Genomic DNA, 19,352 nt, shown 5'->3' on the forward strand with positions numbered 1-19,352 from the left:
ACGAGATGGTGGAATTCAGGATCTTGTGTGGTAGGACCAGTACAATAGCAAGTAGAATTGCAACCTTGGACTTTAGCAGGGCAAACTTTGGCCTTTTCAAGCAATTGCTAGGGGAAATCCCATGGGCAAGGCTGCTTGAAGGTAAAGGGGCCCAAGATAGTTGGTTGGCATTCAAGGATTGCTTATTCCAAGCTCAAGAGCTGAGCATCCCGACACGTAGGAAGTCAAGGAAGAGGGCCAGGAGACCTGCGTGGCTGAATAAGGAACTGCTGGGTATGCTCAAGTGGAAGAGCAGAGTTTATAGGTCATGGAAGGAGGGGCTGGCCACTTGGGAGGAATATAAGGCTGCTGCTAGAGGATGTAGGAAGGCAGCTAGGATGGCTAAGGCCTCCTTAGAATTAAATCTGGCCAGAGGGGTCAAGGACAACAGAAAGAGCTTTTTCAAATACATAGCTGATAAAACTAACACCAGAGGCAAGGTTGGCCCACTGGTGAATGGGATGGGTGCCCTGGTGACAGAAGATACTGAGATGGCAGAGTTATTGAATGCCGCCTTTGTCTCAGTCTACTCTGCCGGAGGCAGTCCTGAAGAGCACTGTACTCCTGAGACCTCAGATGAAGTCAGGTCACTGGAGCAGTTTGCCTTAGTCCATGAGGAATGGGTTAGGGACCAGTTGAGCAATCTGGACATCCATAAATCCATGGGTCCAGATGGGATGCACCCGCGGGTGCTGAGGGAACTGGCGGAAGTCATTGCTAGGCCACTCTCCATCATCTTTACCAAGTCTTGGGAAACGGGAGAGGTGCCTGAGGACTGGAGGAAAGCAAATGTCACTCCAGTCTTCAAAAAGGGCAAGAAGGAGGACCCGGGTAACTATAGACCGGTCAGCCTCACCTCCATCCCTGGGAAAGTGATGGAACACCTTATCCTTGATGCCATCTTAAGGCATGTCAAGGATAAGAGGGTTATGAGGGGCAGTCAACATGGCTTTACCAAGGGGAAGTCATGCTTGACCAACCTCCTAGCCTTTTATGAGGAAATAACATTGTGGATGGATGATGGCAGAGCGGTGGATGTGGTCTACCTTGACTTCTGCAAAGCATTTGACACAGTCTCCCACAGCATCCTCATAGCTAAATTGAGGAAGTGTGGCCTGGATGATCAGGTAGTGAGGTGGACTGCAAACTGGCTGAAGGAGAGAAGCCAGAGAGTTGTAGTCTATGGGGCGGAGTCTAGTTGGAGGCCTGTATCTAGTGGAGTGCCTCAAGGGTCAGTACTGGGACCAGTATTATTTAATATATTCATCAATGATTTAGATGAGGGAATTGAGTGTACTGTCAGCAAGTTTGCTGATGACACTAAGCTGGGAGGAGTGGCTGACACGCCAGAAGGCTGTGCTGCCATCCAGCGAGACCTGGACAGGCTGGAGAGTTGGGCAGGGAGAAACTTGATGAAATATAACAAGGGAAAGTGCAGAGTCCTGCATCTGGGCAGGAACAACCCCAGGTTCCAGTATAGGTTGGGGAACGACCTGTTAGAGAGCAGTGTAGGGGAGAGGGACCTGGGGGTCCTAGTAGATGGCAGGATGACAATGAGCCAACACTGTGCCCTTGTGGCCAAGAAGGCCAATGGCATCCTGGGGTGTATTAGAAGGGGGGTGGTCAGTAGGTCGAGAGAGGTCCTCCTTCCCCTCTACTCTGCCCTGGTGAGACCGCATCTGGAATATTGTGTCCAGTTCTGGGCCCCTCAGTTCAAGAAGGACAGGGACCTGCTGGAGAGAGTCCAGCGCAGGGCGACAAAGATGATTAAGGGAGTGGAGCATCTCCCTTATGAGGAAAGGCTGAGGGAGCTGGGTCTCTATAGTTTGGAGAAGAGGAGACTGCGGGGGGACCTTATTAGTGTATATAAATATATAAAGGGGGAGTGTCATGAGGATGGAGCCAGGCTCTTCTCAGTGGCAAACAATGATAGGACAAGGGGTAATGGGTATAAACTGGAACACAAGAGGTTCCACTTAAACTTGAGAAGAAACTTCTTCTCAGTGAGGGTGACAGAACACTGGAACAGGCTGCCCAGGGAGGTTGTGGAGTCTCCTTCTCTGGAGACATTCAAAACCCGCCTGGACACATTCCTGTGTAACCTTATCTAGGTGTTCCTGCTCTGGCAGGGGGATTGGACTAGATGATCTTTTGAGGTCCCTTCCAATCTCTAACATACTGTGATACTGTGATACTGTGAACGGGTGAACTTTAAAATAACAGTTCCCAGGGTGGGGATGAGCTTGCAGCAGAACCACAGGCTTGATGGTGATTCATGACCAGCTTGGGCTACCAGAAGCGGTATTGTTATGGGAAGAGTTTTGGAGCCTCTGCACTGGAATTATTGTACAGAGCATTGAATCCAGTGATACAAACCTAAAAGTAAGTTCTTGTCACCACTTCATATCTTTCAATTCTCATTCTCGTATATGCCAACCTGTTGCTCTTCACAGTCCTCTCCTGGACCTTTGTCTGCCTGACCAAGACTCCAGGTGGACTTGCATCATCCTGTATTTTACGCTGGGTATATTCATCTGGTCTTGGAGCACATTCACAATTGGGTTAGAGACTTGCCTGTGGATGGCCAGTGACTTTGTAGTAGCAACTTCATCTCAGGAGAGATGAGTAGTGGGGCCTTAAGGGAACTTCTTCATGTAACACAGAGGTGGAAGCTGTTTGGAAATAATTTCCTTTGGCTTTTTTTTGTTTTTTTCTTAAATGCCAATGTGGTTTATTTGAACATTTTCATGGCATATTTACTGCAAAGCACTGAGATTCTGCTTGTGTGTGCACATTGGCACTAGGAGCTGTAGTGGTGCTGCAGTACAGACCACCCTTTGCAAGCCTTGCTTTCAGCTCTGCTGTCTACCAGCTTTTGGAAAGCCTCTTTTCTTTTTCGCTTGGACTCCTTTTGGAAGTTAAGATTTTTTTAAAACTCTTTAAACCCTCCCCCCTCAAAAAAAAACCAAAAAAACCCCAAAAAACCCCAAAAACAAACAAACAAAAAAAACCCCCAAACTCCAAAACCCAAACAAGCACCCAAACAAGCAGAAATTCAGGTAGTGTTTTTTTCACAGCTGGTATTCGAAACATGAAAATTTACTTGCTGGCTCTAGGAAGCTGTATGTGGTTTGACAAGTGGAGCGGTGAAAAACTGCTTTTTGAAGTAATGTTTGCAAAACACCGAAACAAAAAGATGAGAGAAAAATCATAGACTGTTACATGCTTGCTCAACGCTATCTGATACAGGCTAAAGACACACAGGTTGGGTTAGAACTGACATCCTTTGTAGATCCTCTGCTGCTCTTCTAGCTGCATTCTCCTTTGAGCTCTCTTTTCTTCCTTCTGTTTTCCCTTTAAAGGCTTCCCTGGCTTTTAGGCAGCATCAGGAATGGAAGTCATGCAGCTGCAAGGCCTGTTTGACCTTCTGTGCGTCATCCAACGTTAGTCTTACATCCAGTGGGAAAAGGCACCCTTGTACAGAACAGATGGGAATTGGAACCATGTGGGTGCAGATGAGGCTGCCTCGTCCTCAGCTGCATCTCGATGCTGTTCTTTGTGTTGGCAAAGTCTGGTCACCACTGTGTCTGCGGTCAAAGTTCTCGTAGGTGGAGTCTTGTGGCTGTGACCTGGCAATAGGAGAAGTGAGTAAGGTGAAGACAGATTTCTGGCAGTGCTAGACTTTGTGAAGTGGTTTCAGCCGGTAGTTAAGGAGTGTCAGAGTGTCTGCAATACTGTATGATACAGATTCTCCCTGCTGCAACAGGTAGCTTTCAAGTGTTTGAGTTACATCTGATGTTTTACATCTTAAAGCATCCAGCATCATCTCCAACATTTTTAACATTAACTAGTACTACTGTCCTCCTGCTCAGAGCTTCAAGAGTTTGTGACAAACCTTGAGAAGGATCTTCTCAGGTAGAATGTGGAGGATCTTGTTTCTTAAGCTGTTATCTATATATGTATCTATAGAAACACAGTCAATGGAGCATGTGATTTAGACACTGTGAATCAGTGTAACTATGCTTTTGCAAATAGTTATTACAAGTTCAACTCTAGGATTAAACTCTACAGAGGGGAGATTGAGATGAGATCTTCAGCAGAAGTTCTTCCCTGTGAGCGTGCTGAGGCGCTGGCACAGGGTGCCCAGAGAAGCTGTGGCTGCCCCATCCCTGGCAGTGTTCAAGGCCGGGTTGGATGGGGCTTGGAGCAACATTCTCTAGTGGCAGGTGTCCCTGTCTGTGGCAGGGGGTTGGAGCTGAATGAGCTTTAAGCTCCCTTCACACACAAACCAGTCTGGGATTCTGTGATCACACAGGAGTAACTCAGGGTGGAAGGGAGCAGCACTAGGAAGGTGTAATTATACTGACCTCAGATACAGCTTCTTCAGGTTTAGTCTAAAGATTGGTTTGGGGTTTTAGTTTGTTTGTTCCCCTTGCACTTCCATCCCTTTGTAGCCTGGCCACTGCTGCTGTCACTATTCAGGATCAGTGTTGTGCTGGGCAATGGGAAATGCCAAAGTTACTGTGGGGAGCATGGCATTGATGCCAGCCAAAGAATGGCCCTGTCACACCTGAGCTGGCTCTAAGGTGGGCTGTTTGGGATGTCTGTACCTTTCTCCACACTTCTCAGAGCTCATCAGCTTTGGGACGGGCACCTTTTCTGCTCCATTAGAGACTGTGGTGCAGATAGAAGAGAGGGTTTCTGTTGCACAATTTTATTTCTCTTCATCATTCCTCAGCCTGGCACAGACCCTGTCCCAGCCTGTTCCACTGTCCTGTCCCTCAGGTGAATCATTCTTTTGCTATGTTAATGTGGTTTCCTACCACACTGTGGCTATGGCCCACATAAACTTCTGCTGCAGCATCCATATGCTATGGTCTCTGCAACCTGCTGCCCCAGTCCCTTCTCCTCCTCCCAGAAGTGCCCAAGCCCTGGTCCCTCACAAAAGCCATCATCCCAGCCCTGTCCTTGTCCCAGGAGCCTGCTCTCAGGCCAGAAGATGGCTGCCAAGACCAAGGACGTGTTGCGTTTCTCTCCTTTGCCATCTCCTCACTCCTGATGGACAAACAGAAGCAGAAGGCAAGACATTCTTACCGGGCCAGGCTGGATGGAGCTGAGGAGGGACCTGTGAAGTGACAAGGAAGACATGGGTTAGCAATGTGGTCATGAGCTGGGGAGCCAGGACTGACCTAGAGGTGCTGGGGACCTGCACTGCAGGGTGGTCACAACACTCTAGTGAATGGGGAGAAGATCTTTTGTCAGGCATGTGGTACTCTTCATGGGGATGGGAACTGGGCACTGCAATATAAGGAGCAAAGTGTTCCTGGTTGGTCGTATGGCCTCTACAGTTCGAGACAAGCAGTGGCTTTTGCAAGGTGTTGATGTCAGATTGTATAGATGGGTCATGGTAATATAATACTTTGTCCAGCCTGAAATGCAGAGCCTGTAGTCCCTCCTGGTCTCCTCCTCCCCAGCATCACAGAGCAGGGAGCTGGAGACCAGCAGCCTCTGGGCTTCTTGCTAAGTCTTATTCCCCAGTCCATGAGCTGATTCTCACCTGCTACAAGCCTGGTTTCCCTGCCCTCATGGCCTTGATGTGGCTGGGAGGTGGGATGTCACTAATGATGGGGAAGCACCTGGATAAGGCCCAGGGGACCAAGAGGTGTGGCTTGTTAAATGAGGATGCCCACCCCAGGAAACAGAAGTGTTGAATGGGATGCAGCAAAGGTGAATCCTGCCCATGGGCTCCAGGGGAAGAGATGGTAATTAGTCTGCTTCAGAAAAAAACAACTAAATTAAAAACCTGGCTGTGTAGGCAGCAGGTTCTCTGCTAATTGTCCATCTGTTAGTTATAACCTTACTCCTTGGGTGCAGGAAAACTCCTGCTCCCTCTCTCTTTTCAAAGGTCCCTTGCCAAAGGAGACCTCTGGTCTGCAGCCAGTGACCAGCCAGTGAGGAGCAACCTCTTACTTGCTCTTAGATGTCTTCTTAGAAATATCCTTCTAGAGTGGAAAATCATAAAAAAACCTTATAAAGTGCTCAAAACAAACCCAGCCCTTTCTAACTGATGTTGCCTCCTGTTGTTACCTGTCACATCCCATTGCAGGTTACCAGTGTGATAGATGCAGCAATACGTACCTCCTCTAGAGAAAACGGTGAAGATAAGTATCACCAGCAAAATCAGCACTTTAATTCCCAGCGGCACAAAGATCAGGATGAGGAGGAAGGAGCTGCTGGATGATCTGAACCTATAGAAGTACACGGCCCCCTCTGCTCTCCCATGGCTGTTGACAGCAGTGCAGGTGTATTTCCCATCACGGGTCAGGTACTGGATCTCCCTGGTGACACGGTGGCTGGTGCTGGTGATGGAGCTAAGGTTGCTGTAGGGTGGGCCCGTCCAGGTCAGGACGGGTGCTGGCTCCCCCTCGGCAGTGCAGCGTGCTTGGAACGTGTGATCCCCATTGGAGCTGACGGTAATGTTAATGATCCTGGGGGCAGCTGCAGAAATCAGGAGAGGGAAAGTGCATCAGGGGTCTAAAATGAAATAACCTGGAATGAGGCCCTGTCTAACATGGCCTTGAACATTGCCAAGGGTGGGGTAGCCACAGCTTCTCTGGGCACCCTGTGCCAGCACCTCAGCACCCTCCCAGGGGAGAACTTCTGCCTAAGATCTCATCACAATCTCCCCTCTGGCAGGTTAAAGCCATTCCCCCTTGTCCTGTCCCTACAGGCCCTTGTCCAAAGCCCCTCTCCAGGTTTCTTGTAGCCCCTGTAGGCAGTGGGAGCTGCTCTAAGTTCTCCCTTTAAGGAGCCTTCTCTTCCCCAAGCTGAACCAGCCCAGCTCTCTCAGCCTGACTCCAGAGCAGAGCTGCTCCAGCCCTCACAGCATCTCCGTGGCCTCTTCTGGACTCACTCCAACAGCTCCACATCCCTCTTGTGTTGTTGCCCCAAAGCTGGCGTCTCCCCAGAGTGCAGCAGAGGGGGAGAATCCCCTCCCTCAACCTGCTGCTCACGCTCTGGGGATGCAGCCCAGCACAAGTGGTGGTTCTGGCCTCAAGCGCACATTGAAGCCAGGTCATGCTGGATTCAAACCTTTCCCTCCTTGTTTTTCTCAGCACCTTCTGGCTGGTCTCTGCTCCCAAGGAACAAGGGATGGGACAAAAGCAAATGGCCTCAAACTGCACCAGGAGAGGTTTAGATGGAGATTAGGAGCAATTCCTTCCCCAAAGGGTGCTCAGGCATTGAAACAGGCTGCCCAGGGCAGCGCTGGAATCACCGTCCCTGGAAGTGTTCACAAACCGTGTAGATGAGGCCCTTCAGTGATGTGAGTTAGTGATGGCCTTGACAGTGCTGAGGTAGTGGTTGGACTTAATGATGTTAAAGGTCTTTTCCAGCCTGGTTTATTCTGATTCTATGGTTCTTTCCTTGGAATTCCCCACCCTGCCTATGTTGGATAATTGAGCAAATGGATTCACCTAGCGAAGCCTGGGTGAAAGGATGTGTAGGCTCTTTGTGTTTTATCTCTGCAATGGCTCGGTTTTATGAGCTTTGGTCAGCTACAACTGTTGTGACTTTCCACAGTGGCAGAAGGCAGTGTGCTATGCAGGGCAGTAGTGTATGGGGATGGAGTGCTTTCTGCAGCTGCAGCATGAATCACAGCCTGATACTGTCTGTGATGGGCTCCAGTACAGCTGGTGACCCTTTTGGACTGTGCCTGCACATTGTCCAGGACAAGGCAACCATGGTGCTCTCCTGCAAGTGTCATGGCTGTTCCTTTGGTCTCTGAGCTCCAGAGCACACATGGATCCATGTGTGTGAGCCTTTTGGTGTGTGAGACTTGCCAGATTTGACAAATTATTGTCAGGGAACATTTACACTCCCGACAACAAACTATTCTTCATGTTTTTCTCCAAACTTGTAGTGACACCTACCAGTGTAGGTCCCTGGTTGCTTTGGGGCAGCACACCAATACCAAAATAGGGCCACTTACTTTGTATCCTGTATTTGCAGCATATAGGATTGAACAGTGGTAAAGATCATTTGGGGGATGAGAAATGTTAAGAGATCCACCACTGAACATGTCATCTTTGGTCTAGTCTGCTAAGGAAGCATAGAACATAGGACCAAGCTTATCTTACTTATCAACCCTTTCCTCTTGGGTCTGTTGACCTATTTAATGTGTTTGGTTCCTGAAGACCATTTGAAAACTGAAGGGAATTAAACAACTGTCCTCATGGAGAAAAAGGATGAGTTCAATATTGATCTCATTTTTTGTTAGGCTAGAAAACAAATATATAGCTCACAACCACCTACAGCACCTCTTTCTCCTTGTCTGTGTGATACAGGAGGAATTTGAGGGTGGAAGACTAATCCATAGGAAAGCTAGCTGTGTCATTTGTCTCATTTTTTGGTGTTTAAATTAACATTTTAAGCATTATTTAATTCTTCTATTCACACTGTCAGCGTCCATTCCCAAAGCAGGGTGCAGCCTGGGTACCATCTCTGTGTGTGTTAACCCGTTCCTATGGTGTTAAAATCCAGCAGCCCCTGAGAGGCCAATCGTGCAGCCGTCCTACCCTGCTGTGCTGTGTATGCAGGTGTTCAGGAGCTGCTCCAAGTGAAGGAGAGCTGTGGTCATGCTTTGTGTGTGTGTGCCTTGGAGCTGCTCCAATGATGGAAAGCATCGACCTCGTAGAGCTTCCCTGGCAATAACCACACTCACCCTCGGGTCCCATCTGGACCTCACAGTGCACAGCAGACCTGAGACAGTTGCACTTCATATGCAAAGTCATCCAACACATGGCACTTTTTCACTTGTGGGTGAAGCCTGAGTATGCTCCTGAGCCCATCTGGGTCTCCCACTGATCCTCTGATCTACTGTGTACTCTGGGAGATGGGAATAGTGTTTGACATTTGCTGATCTGAGCTGGTTTTCAGGCTGTTTGTACTTATTGTTTGCTGCTCCAGAGGAGTGTGAACCTATGGCACCCAGGTACCAGGTGGCTTGTCATTCCAATCCCCTGTTATCATCCAGGGCTTCATGTGTTTACATTTGCTAACATGCGCTGAGCACTCAGGCTCTCCAGTGTAGATTCTGATGAAGAGGATGTCTTTGACCCCTTCCCATGGGCTGCTGACCCCAACTTGCCTGTGTGCTGCCTATACAGGTCCTGTGCTGCATGAGCAAAATTGGATCATAGAAGCCTATGGTTTGTGTTGGAAGGGACCCTAAAGCTCAACCAGTTCCAGCCGCCTACCACAGGCAGGGACACCTTCCACTATAGCAGATTGCTCTAAGCCCCGTCCAACCTGGCATTGAACACTGCCAGGGATGAGGCAGCCACAGCTTCTCTGGGCACCCTGTGCCACCGCCTCAGCACCCTCACAGGGAAGAACTTCTGCCTAAACAGCTCATCTCAATCTCCCCTCTGGCAGGTTAAAGCCATTCCCCCTTGTCCTGTCCCTACAGGCCTTGTCCAAAGCCTCTCACCAGCTCTCTTGTTGGTCTCTTTAGATACTAGACTTGCCTGGCTCCTACACCAGCACCAGAGCCTGGCTATTTCCTTACCACTTTTGTTCCTATTTCCTTTCCTGTTCTGCACTCATTGTCTCGTACTGGAAGACTACAGAAGGCAATGAGTATTTCCTGCCCAAATGTTATAAACTATCCACAGAAATGGAAAAGCCAACCCTTTGGAGAGCTGTCTCATCAGTTCCCACATACTGTGGCTCTCACTTCCGTATGTGGAGGCTTTGCCTCCTTTGGCTCTCCTGCCCTCTTACCGATCAAATGCAGCTTTATCCCATTCCTGCTTTCATACTTGTCATGGATATCTCCAGACAGCTCCACCCTGCAGAAGTACCTCTCGCTGTCGCTCCAGGTCAGGTTGTCAATCCTGATGGAAAGGTCTTTATGCCAGGGGTTGCCAAGCAGTTTGTATTTGTTTTTGTAGCTGATCGCAGTCTTGCAGAGCTCGCTGGTGCTCTGACTAATGCACTTGAACACAACTGTGCCATTGTAAGGTTCTTTGATTCTCCAAATGGCAGTGAGAGTCCTGTCAAACGTTTTGTAGGGGTGTGTGAAGGTGCAGGGCAGGATAACCATCTTCCCAAGCTCACCAGTGACATCAGATGGGACGTGAACAGACCAGCCATTGGACTGCAGGCCTGGAAACAAAAAGAGATGATCAAGACTGATTTATCTGGAGTGTTTAAGAGGGAAATTGGCCATCCTTCCTGCATTGCTCTGTTGTTGGTCAGACAGTGATGCTGTGTTCCTGTGGTAGGCCCTGTGCTGCTTGGTGTTCTTTCTGAGGAGCTGCATATGGTTATGCAGCCCAGTTACTGTGGACCTGGTGCCAGACACAGTGTTGAAAGTCATTTAATTTCTAAGCAGGCCTCTTGTTTGTAAAGTGAGCACCTTATAGCTTAAGCTATGTAACAGTCTTTTGCAGTTAACAGACATGAAAAAGCATTCTACACTGTCCCACATGACATCCTTGTCTCTAAATTGGAGGGACATCAATTTGATAGATGGACCACTTGGTGGATAAAGAACTGGCTGGATGGCTGCACACAAAGAGTTGTGGTCAATGGCTCAATGTCCGGCTGGAGACCAGTAACGAGTGGTGTCCCTCAGGGATCGGCGTTGGGACCGGTCTTGTTCAACATCTTTGTCGGTGACATGGACAGTGGGATTGAGTGCGCCCTCAGCAAGTTTGCCGATGATACCAAGCTGTGTGGTTCGGTTGATATGCTGGAGGGAAGGGATGCCATCCAGAGGGACATCGACACGCTTGTGAGGTGTGCTGATGCCAACCTGATGAAGTTGAACCATGCCAAGTGTCAGGTCCTACACCTGAGTCGTAGCAATCCCAGGCACAGCTATGGGTTGGGCAGAGAAGAGATTCAGAGCAGCCCTGCAGAGAAGGACTTGGGGGTGTTGGTTGATGAGAAACTGGACATGAGCTGGCTTCAGTGTGTGCTCGCAGCCCAGAAAGCCAACCGTATCCTGGGCTGCATCAAAAGGAGCGTGACCAGCAGGTCGAAGGAGGTGATCCTGCCCCTCTGCTCTGCTCTTGTGAGACCTCACTTGGAGTATTGTGTGCAGTTCTGGTGTCCTCAACATAAGAAGGACATGGAACTGTTGGAACAAGTCCAGAGGAGGGCCACGAGGATAATCAGGGGACGGGAGCACATCCCGTATGAAGGCAGACTGAGAAAGTGGGGGCTGTTCAGCCTGGAGAAGAGAAGGCTGCGTGGAGACCTCATAGCAGCCTTCTAGTATCTGAAGGGGGCCTGTAAGGATGCTGGGGAGGGACTCTTCATTACAGACTGGAGTGATAGGACAAGAGGTAATGGGTTCAAACTTAAGCAGGGGAAGTTTAGGTTGGATATAAGGAGGAAGTTCTTTACTGTAAGGATGGTGAGGCACTGGAATGGGTTGCCCAGGGAAGTTGTGAGTGCTCCATCCCTGGTGGTGTTCAAGGCCAGGTTGGATGAGTCTTGGGTGAAAGGGTTTAGTGTGAGGTGTCCCTGCCCATGGCAGGAGGTTGGAACTAGATGATCTTAAGGTGCTTTCCAACTAACTATTCTACGATTCAATGATTCTATGACATTTAGGTGTTTGGAGGAACAGACTGTTTTTTTCTTAAATAATAATAATAATAATAAAGTTTAAAAATTTGATTTTACACGTATTCAGAAATCTGGTGGCTTTAGGCCAGTGTCTCAGCCCTGTATTTGAGTCCATGCACACACATGCTACTATGTTATAGTATTTGTTACAGTAATCGATTGGTGGTTGCATGTGGGGAAGGTGTTAATAGCTGATGCTCCTAATGATCAGTGCTGCTGTCATCACAGTAGCATCTTTCTGTAAGCTGTGGCAGCATCTGAATAAAGACTTGAAGATACTCATCTTAGGGAGGCTGGTGAGAACAGGCAAGTGCCCTGTATTATCTCCTGTTATATGTCCTTGAGAACAGAGAAAGCATCTCCCTGTCATCAGAGCAGGTTGTCACTATGTGGATTATTCCCAGTATTTTCCCAGTTAGGCCTCATGGTGAGGGGAAAACTGAATTTTCCATCTGATGTCACATACGGGATTTTGCTTTCTTGGCCAAACAGTCTTGGTAAATCCTAGCGCAGTCTGGGGAGCTGAACCCCACTGGCGTCAGACCCAGTCTGTTCTCTTTTGTCCAGTAATGAAAACAACCTTCAATTGAATGGATACTCCCCACCTTTGAAGTATATAGTGAAAACTCAATGTCTCATCCATTTCTTTTCCCCAGGAACCAGCAGCATCAACAAACAGCACCGATATGCAGTGTTTGCTATATAGTTACGTGTATCTACCCGCTGTCTTGCTAAGTGCAGGCTATACCAGCAGACTGTGTCTGTAGGAATGTCTGTGGCTATGTTCCTCTCTTATAAAACTCAATGGCTTTGTTAAGTCAGGAGCTTTCCCCTTAACAGCCAAGAGTAACTTCAAAATCTGTAAAGGTGACCTGCAAATAATTGCCACCTACTCCTGGTCCAGCTGGCTTCACTGTGGACTCTGGGCATTCAGCTGTCAGGTTCCGTTTGTAAATTCCAAGATAAGATTTGTTGCATGTTCTTATATCTGTTCTCCATGATATTTGACAAATACCTCGCTGGCGGTGCAACCTGTATCAATCTATCGACTGCTGCACAAAGGACAAAGGCTGGTGTGGGATCAGTTCTCTGCTGTTATGTATCTGGAACCAGTGCCAAGCCAGTACTTTGATTCCTGAGATCTGGAGTCAGGCTGCCTTGCCATTCATTATAGCCTAGGAGCCTTTTGCAGCCTAGATAATCGAATATACAAGGCTACATGGCTCCAAGAAGCTCATGGAGCATAAGGACCTGGCAGTGAAAGAAGAAAATGCTCTTGGGTTTCTAGTTTATTCCATATAATTTTGATTATTTTACAGCATGTCACTGTGACCCTTACTTTTGGAGAACTGCAGATCATGTGCTTTTGAGTACATAGTATCATACAATGGTGAAGGCAACCTAAAACATGATTTCCTTTTCTCTGCCACCTTTTTGGATTGCATTTTTTTAAAATATATTAACCAGAGAAGGTTCTCTTTTAGCACATGAACATCCTCACCTTCCATAAGAGAAATGTTGAAAATCAGTGCTTCTAATATTACCAGTTCCACCCATTTCTATGGAATGGACACAGTTTGCCTAATGAGTGGAGAGTCTTGTCAGCATCTTCTGTATGATTTAACCATAACTTTAAAGATTGGTAGGTCTTCCATGGCTTCCTCCTGCTAATATCCAGACTCCATACATTCCTGGAACTGAAGCTTTCGCAAGAAACAGAGAAGCTCATAGGCAAATAGCCTACATACCTTACACAGGAGTTGTCAGGTCAGTGTATCTGCTAGTTGTCAGGTCAGTGTATCTGCTAGTTGTCAGTGAAACAGCCATGAAGACAAGATCAAGAGCTGAATACCATGACAGACATTAGCCTTGCTCTAGCAAACACTTTTTGACAGTATATCTAAGCAAATTCCATTGAGTATAATGGAACTTAAGTGCATACTTCAAGTTAAACGTGGGCTGAAGTGCTCAGTGGAACTACAGCAAATTGTGTCTGTCACATAAAGACTACTAGGAACATGAAACAGCACTTCTAAGGTGGTGGTGGAAATGCTGCATCCCACTGACAATGCAGGGGAAATGTTAGATGAACTCCTTGCACAGCTTAAAAAAGCAAAAAAAAAGCAAAAGAAAACCCAAACCAAAGACCTCTCTCACAATTGCAGAGCCATGTATTGGAGTTTTTTCCAGTATTTGCACCTGGAATATCAGGATCCTTTTAAACAATGGAATGGATGGTGCAATTGTTGGAGACTTGATTGAGGCAATTCCCCTAGCAGTTTGACTACAGCATGAAGAAAAGCCCTGCACAGACAGGGAGTCATAGCAAGCTCAGAACTCACCCTTCCTGGAGATGAGAAGGAGGCACAGAAGAAACAACCCAAACTCTCTCATGATGGCTGATGTTCACCACTAAGGTGCTTCAGTAAACCAGAACTGTCCCTGCTACATCTGAGCTGCTGGTCTGGCAGTCAATAAAGGTTTTTCCATAGCTGGAAGAAGTTGTGGTTTTCTTCTCCTTGGAGGGGATGAATTGTCGATCTGAACTGGCTCTGGATTCAGATATTAATAGCTTTGTGGTCAGTCATGTGAAAAATACACCACAGGGAAGCAGCATTCCCATTTTCCAGCTAAAGGAAGGAGACTGCAGGCTGAGGCTGCAGACATCAGCTCCTTGTGTGTGACAGGGCAAGAGAATGGCTGTCAGTTGCTACCAAATCACTAGTCTGGAGGAAGTCCTTACAATCTGGCTAGAAGAGGTGGCGAGCAGGACCCTTGCTCTCCTGGCTTGAGGCAGTTCCTCCCGAACCTTGAGCCTGACTTTGCTTTAATCTTTGTGCTCAGTGGTTGTTGTCATCCCCAGGTGTACAAAAACAACCAGCCAAACACAACAACCTTATTTTCAAATCATCTGAGCATTTGTGCCAAGGTTCAGTGGTGGAAGAGTGCTCTGGTGTACATGATAGCCTGCTCTGTCCAGACTCTCATGACAGGACAAGGGGGAATGGCTTTAACCTGCCAGAGGGGAGATTGAAATGAGCTCTTAGGCAGAAGTGCCTGTGAGGGTGCTGAGGCGCTCGCACAGGGTGCCCAGAGAAGCTGTGGCTGCCCCATCCCTGGCAGTGTTCAAGGCCAGGTTGGCCTGGGCTTGGAGCAACCTGCTGTAGTGGGAGGTGTCCCTGCCCATGGCAGTGGTTGGAACTGGGTGAGCATTAAGCTCCCTTCCAACCAAAACCAGTCTGAGATTCTGTGACCCTGATGGGTTGTGAGTAGTTCTCCTCCTTGTTGTTATCCTGTGTTTGAAATAAGCTGAGCTCCAGTTTTTGCCTGAAATCCTTGCATAAATGCTCTTTCCTTCTGGGTTCAGCTTTAGCAAACTTACTGTGCGGTTCATTAATCTTCAGAGCTTGGGGCTTGTGGAGAGCTGGTTGTTCTCCCTTCCATGTCATCTTCTATAAAGTGATCCCATGATTTTAGGATTAACCTTGCAGCGTGTTTTCCCCATTAGGTTTAACTTGTGGCTTTCTGCTTTTACTTCAGACTGGAGTGCAGGCCGGTGCCTGACACCCTCTTCTCATCTCTTCAGCTGTGCTGCTGTAGGATCCTGCTACCTTTCTCCGGTTTGGGAACGGGGACAGCAGCATCCATACGACTCCCGCTGTGCAGCCACTGGAGGGCTCCCAGAGCCAACACAAAAAGATGCTGTTTTGTCACTGCTGCGCTTTTGCTGTACCAGGAGACAGCATCTTTCCCCATCAGACATGCCAGGGCTCCCTTTTGCTCCTCGCCTCTTCTCCACATGTGTTCCCTTCTAACTCATTGTGTAAAAGGTCCTAGAAGAGGGGCTTGGAGATTTGGGAGCATTATCTGTGTTTGCTGCATTCTGAACCCTTTTGTCGCTCTGATCGAAGTTAGTGTGTCTGTAAAGGCAAGGATTTCTGTTTTCTCAGGCTTTTTGGAGGAGACTCTGAGAATGCCTAGCTATTATTATATTAGGGGTTGTATATTGTTATTATTAAGGGGTTGGAACTAGATGAGCTTTAGGTCCCTTCCAACCCAAATCATTCTGTGATTCTATGATTATTTTTGGTGGCTCTGACCTGTTACTACTCATCAGACCATGGTATTATCTCAACTAATGACTTATGTGTGTCATTCTCAAGCAGGGGGATCAGGACCCAGTGCTCTAACTACTTTGCAAATTCTCCTTAGTAGCTATAAGAAGTAATATGTGCCATCATCAGTAGAGAAACCTGAGGGTATGGGTGGTGGAAGCAGCAAATGAGAGGCCTGTGTCCTTATCCCACCTGTGTTATGTAACTTTATATGTACCTTCTCAGTTTTCCTCCATATACTCTTTGACTTTTGTCTGTTTATGATGTAAACTTTTTGGTGTTGCAGCTGTCTTCAATCATTTCACCACTTATGGCACAGTGGGACTCAGTGGATTGAAGTAAAAGATTAAAGCAAAATCCATGATAAAACCATGTTGTTACAGTGAAGCATAAATGATTAATGTAAAGAATAATTGCAGTTCACACTTAGTGTGAATCTCTCCATCTCTAATATTTTACTCCAGCATACTTTAGACAAATATCTGGTAAATCAGTGCAGCAGTATGAAACTGTTATCCCTGAGCTTTCTTTTTGGACCATGAAATAGCTCTTTGCAATGAAACATTTTAATGTTTTAAATGTAGAGTTGAAAATGTATAGCTGAAAATGTTTACAAATATATTTTGTAATTACGTAAAATATAATCACAAAAATATTACAAAATATGGCAAAAAAAAAAAAAAAAAAAAAAAAAAAGAGTTGTAAACAAAACCAACCATGGCTGTATGATCCACAGACTCTGTTATCTGTCACCTTCTTTTCCAGTTCTGGGCTTAAATAGTACCTAAGATTTCAGTAAAGAAGGCTGATTCTGGTCCAACACGAAAACCAGAATACCTTCCATACTTATCAAATACTGGTTTTCTGCCTGGCAAGTCTTTTTTTAAGAACTGTGGGTAATGAAAATTGTTACGCTACTTTACTAATACCTTCTTTCAGTGCTTGTACAGAAGCAGCAATCGCAGGTCTGCTCCCTGAGACACTCCAGGTTCTGGTGCTTTTATGTGTTGTGAAAATCCATGGAATCTGGAGAAAGAGAGGGGAATGGAAACATGGGTTTTCCCACTCAGAAAATGGATGAACCCAATCAAATAAAAAGAACCTGTAAATAAAACCTGGAAGAACCTATAAACACAGGTAAATAGTAATTGACAATGTACCAGTGGCAATTTCTCAGCCAGTGTTAGGAAGACACCTGCACATCCTGCCAGTGGCATGGCCAACTGGAGGGGAGTATCTCATATCCACATCACCTTCCTGGCTCTGTCCAGTCCTGTGAAAAGCAGTCCTGGTGTTTAGAAGGTTACCTTTGGAAGATATCAGCTAAATCAAACTGCGTTCAGCAACAGTCAACATCAGCCATTCCTCCTTGGGTTTTGCCTCCTCTGTCTGACCTGAATCCAGGAGATGGCCTCATGAAGCACTGAAAAAGGTGAGAGGTGTATGATGTCTGGGTGTTGCTTTCACTACCTTAACCATGTGTTAGTGACACCATAAGGAGCTATGTACTATATAATACAGGCTGTAATTTAAAAATGTTCCTTGATGGAGAAAGCACAGATGGAGGAGAGAGTGATGTTAAAATAAACTCATCATGATGCTTAATGACTTTATTTGGTACTGAGAATCTTTTACAGGGCCAGCAGCATTTCACAGCCCTTTTAACTTTCCCCATTTGGCTTATTTCTTGTAAAGCTTGGCTTCTTGTAGAGTGTTCATCTGAGCATCTGTCTGGTCCTGAGTGGTGGTGATACCCACCCAGGCTGCAACACATAGATGGAGGTGAGCACAGCAGAGCTTTGACCTCCTGGTCCTGGGTTTCACTTTGGACCTAAACAATGAGCTTTTCTGTGTGGCTGTACCTGTGCTGATAATACACACTCTTATTCAAGGTACAGAGTGAAGCCAGTTGTTCCCCTTCCTCGCTTTGGGTCTTAATTTCAGCTCCAAGGTTTTCCACTTCAATTACTCCAGTGGCATATGTAAGTCCTGCCCCTAGTCCTTTGAATGTGCCAATCTGCATATGTTCAGCACAAAAACCTTATGACTAGATGACCTTTTGTCGTGGTTTAAGCCAGTCAGCAAGTCAGCCACACAGTTTCTACTCCCCCTCCTCCTGGAGGGATGGGGAGGAGAATCGAAAAAATGTAACTCCCTTGGGTTGAGATAAAAACAGCCCAGTAACTAAGGTATAACACAAATCACTACTGCTACCACCAATAATAATAATGATAAGAGAAATAACAAGTGAAGAGAATACGATACCACCCGCCGAAAACGAGTCCGACAGAGCAGAGAGCATGCCCTTCCAGGTAACTCCCAGTTACATCCCGGGCATGATGTGCTGTGGTATGGAATACCTCTTTGGCTAGTTTGGGTCAGGTGTCCTGTCCTTCCTTCCTCCCGTCTTCCCTTCCTCTCAGCTTCCCCTCCTCCCTGGCAGAGCATGAGACTCACAAAGTCCTTGGTCAGACTAAACATTCTGACCAGCAACTGAAAACATCAGTTTTATCAGTATTATCTCCAGGCCAAAAGTCAAAAACACAGCACTGCACCAGCTACTAAGAAGGAGAAAAAGTGACTGCTGCTGCTGAACGCAGGACACCTTTGAAGGTCTCTTCCAACCCTAAGTATTTTATGATTCTACAATTCTATGTCTTGTCAAATCTGGTGCTCTTCCTTAAAGGGATTGGGTCTGTGAAGTAGCTGGGAGGCCAGAGGAATTTTCCTCCATCTGTTCCCTGCTAGCTCAGCAGGATAAAGCTGAACTGTGCTTCCCTTCGTCTTGGGTGCTGTTGTTTGCTGCTGAGCTCCTCTGTGCATCCCCTTTATCCTCATGAAGCTGAAGGGGGAAAAATATTAGCAGGTATACCTAGAGCACTAGGAAAGTAGAAGGGGTAGGAGGGATGGAGGGCTTCATAGTCAGGCACCAGTATTGTAGATGACACTGATCCTGCTTCCTGGCATTGAGTGTTGCTGCAGAACATGGTCAGTGCTGCATCAGACTCCTCTGATCCAATTTGAAAGTCTAAAGGTTCAGTCACTCACTTGTGATGTTTGCTCAGCCCCTTACAAATGCTCCTGGCTTGGGAAACTCTCCTGCCTGACATATCATCACTGCAAGGTCTTGAGCTGTTGAGTTTCTCGTGAATGTCAGGTAAAGAAAGTTATATTCATATTTGGGAAAATTTCTCCTTTGGGGCAATTAGTGTATGCAAAATAACTTGCATCTTATTATGAGCAAACCATCATGGGTGGTAGAAGAAACAGGGAGCATCTCTCTAGTAAGCTGTTGTCTGTTGACTTCTGCAGTCACATCCATGTACTGAGTTGAAGAACAGATCTGATCTCCAGACCTGTTTGTTTCTATTTATACTGCTGTATGTCCAAAGCCTCTGCTATGACCATGAAAGAACTGCAGTTGGAACACCTGCAGACATAGTGTGCTCAACTTTGCTCAGAGGCAGGTCAAAGCCATTGAGAGAATGAGCCTGGATCCATGATAATGCTTGTGCCCACCTTCTCCAGACAGCACAGGAGTTTGTGGTAAGGCAACTATTT

At 46.9% G+C, this 19,352-nt stretch overlaps 2 protein-coding genes across 2 annotated transcripts in view; one reads left to right on the forward strand and one right to left on the reverse strand.

Moving 5' to 3' along the window:
* The window catches only part of EPG5 (ectopic P-granules 5 autophagy tethering factor), a 77,688-nt gene extending 71,444 nt beyond the window's left edge, over window positions 1-6,244 (forward strand). Inside the window, exon 45 of the transcript XR_013958665.1 lies at window positions 6,146-6,244. The gene's annotated coding sequence lies outside the window, so the exon portion shown is untranslated. The remainder of the gene's footprint in view (window positions 1-6,145) is intronic.
* SIGLEC15 (sialic acid binding Ig like lectin 15) lies at window positions 1,966-17,697 on the reverse strand. Its single transcript, XM_080636680.1, has 3 exons — window positions 14,019-17,697; window positions 9,823-10,206; window positions 1,966-6,537 (listed from the first exon to the last, which is right to left on the reverse strand). Exons 1-3 carry the CDS (start codon window positions 14,068-14,070, stop codon window positions 6,068-6,070), a joined length of 906 nt encoding a protein of 301 aa, XP_080492806.1. The 5' UTR covers window positions 14,071-17,697; the 3' UTR covers window positions 1,966-6,067.
* Between the last annotated feature and the right edge of the window lie 1,655 nt (window positions 17,698-19,352).

Source organism: Psittacula echo (assembly GCF_963264785.1).
Source record: "Psittacula echo genome assembly, chromosome: Z".
Lineage (NCBI taxonomy): Eukaryota > Metazoa > Chordata > Aves > Psittaciformes > Psittacidae > Psittacula > Psittacula echo.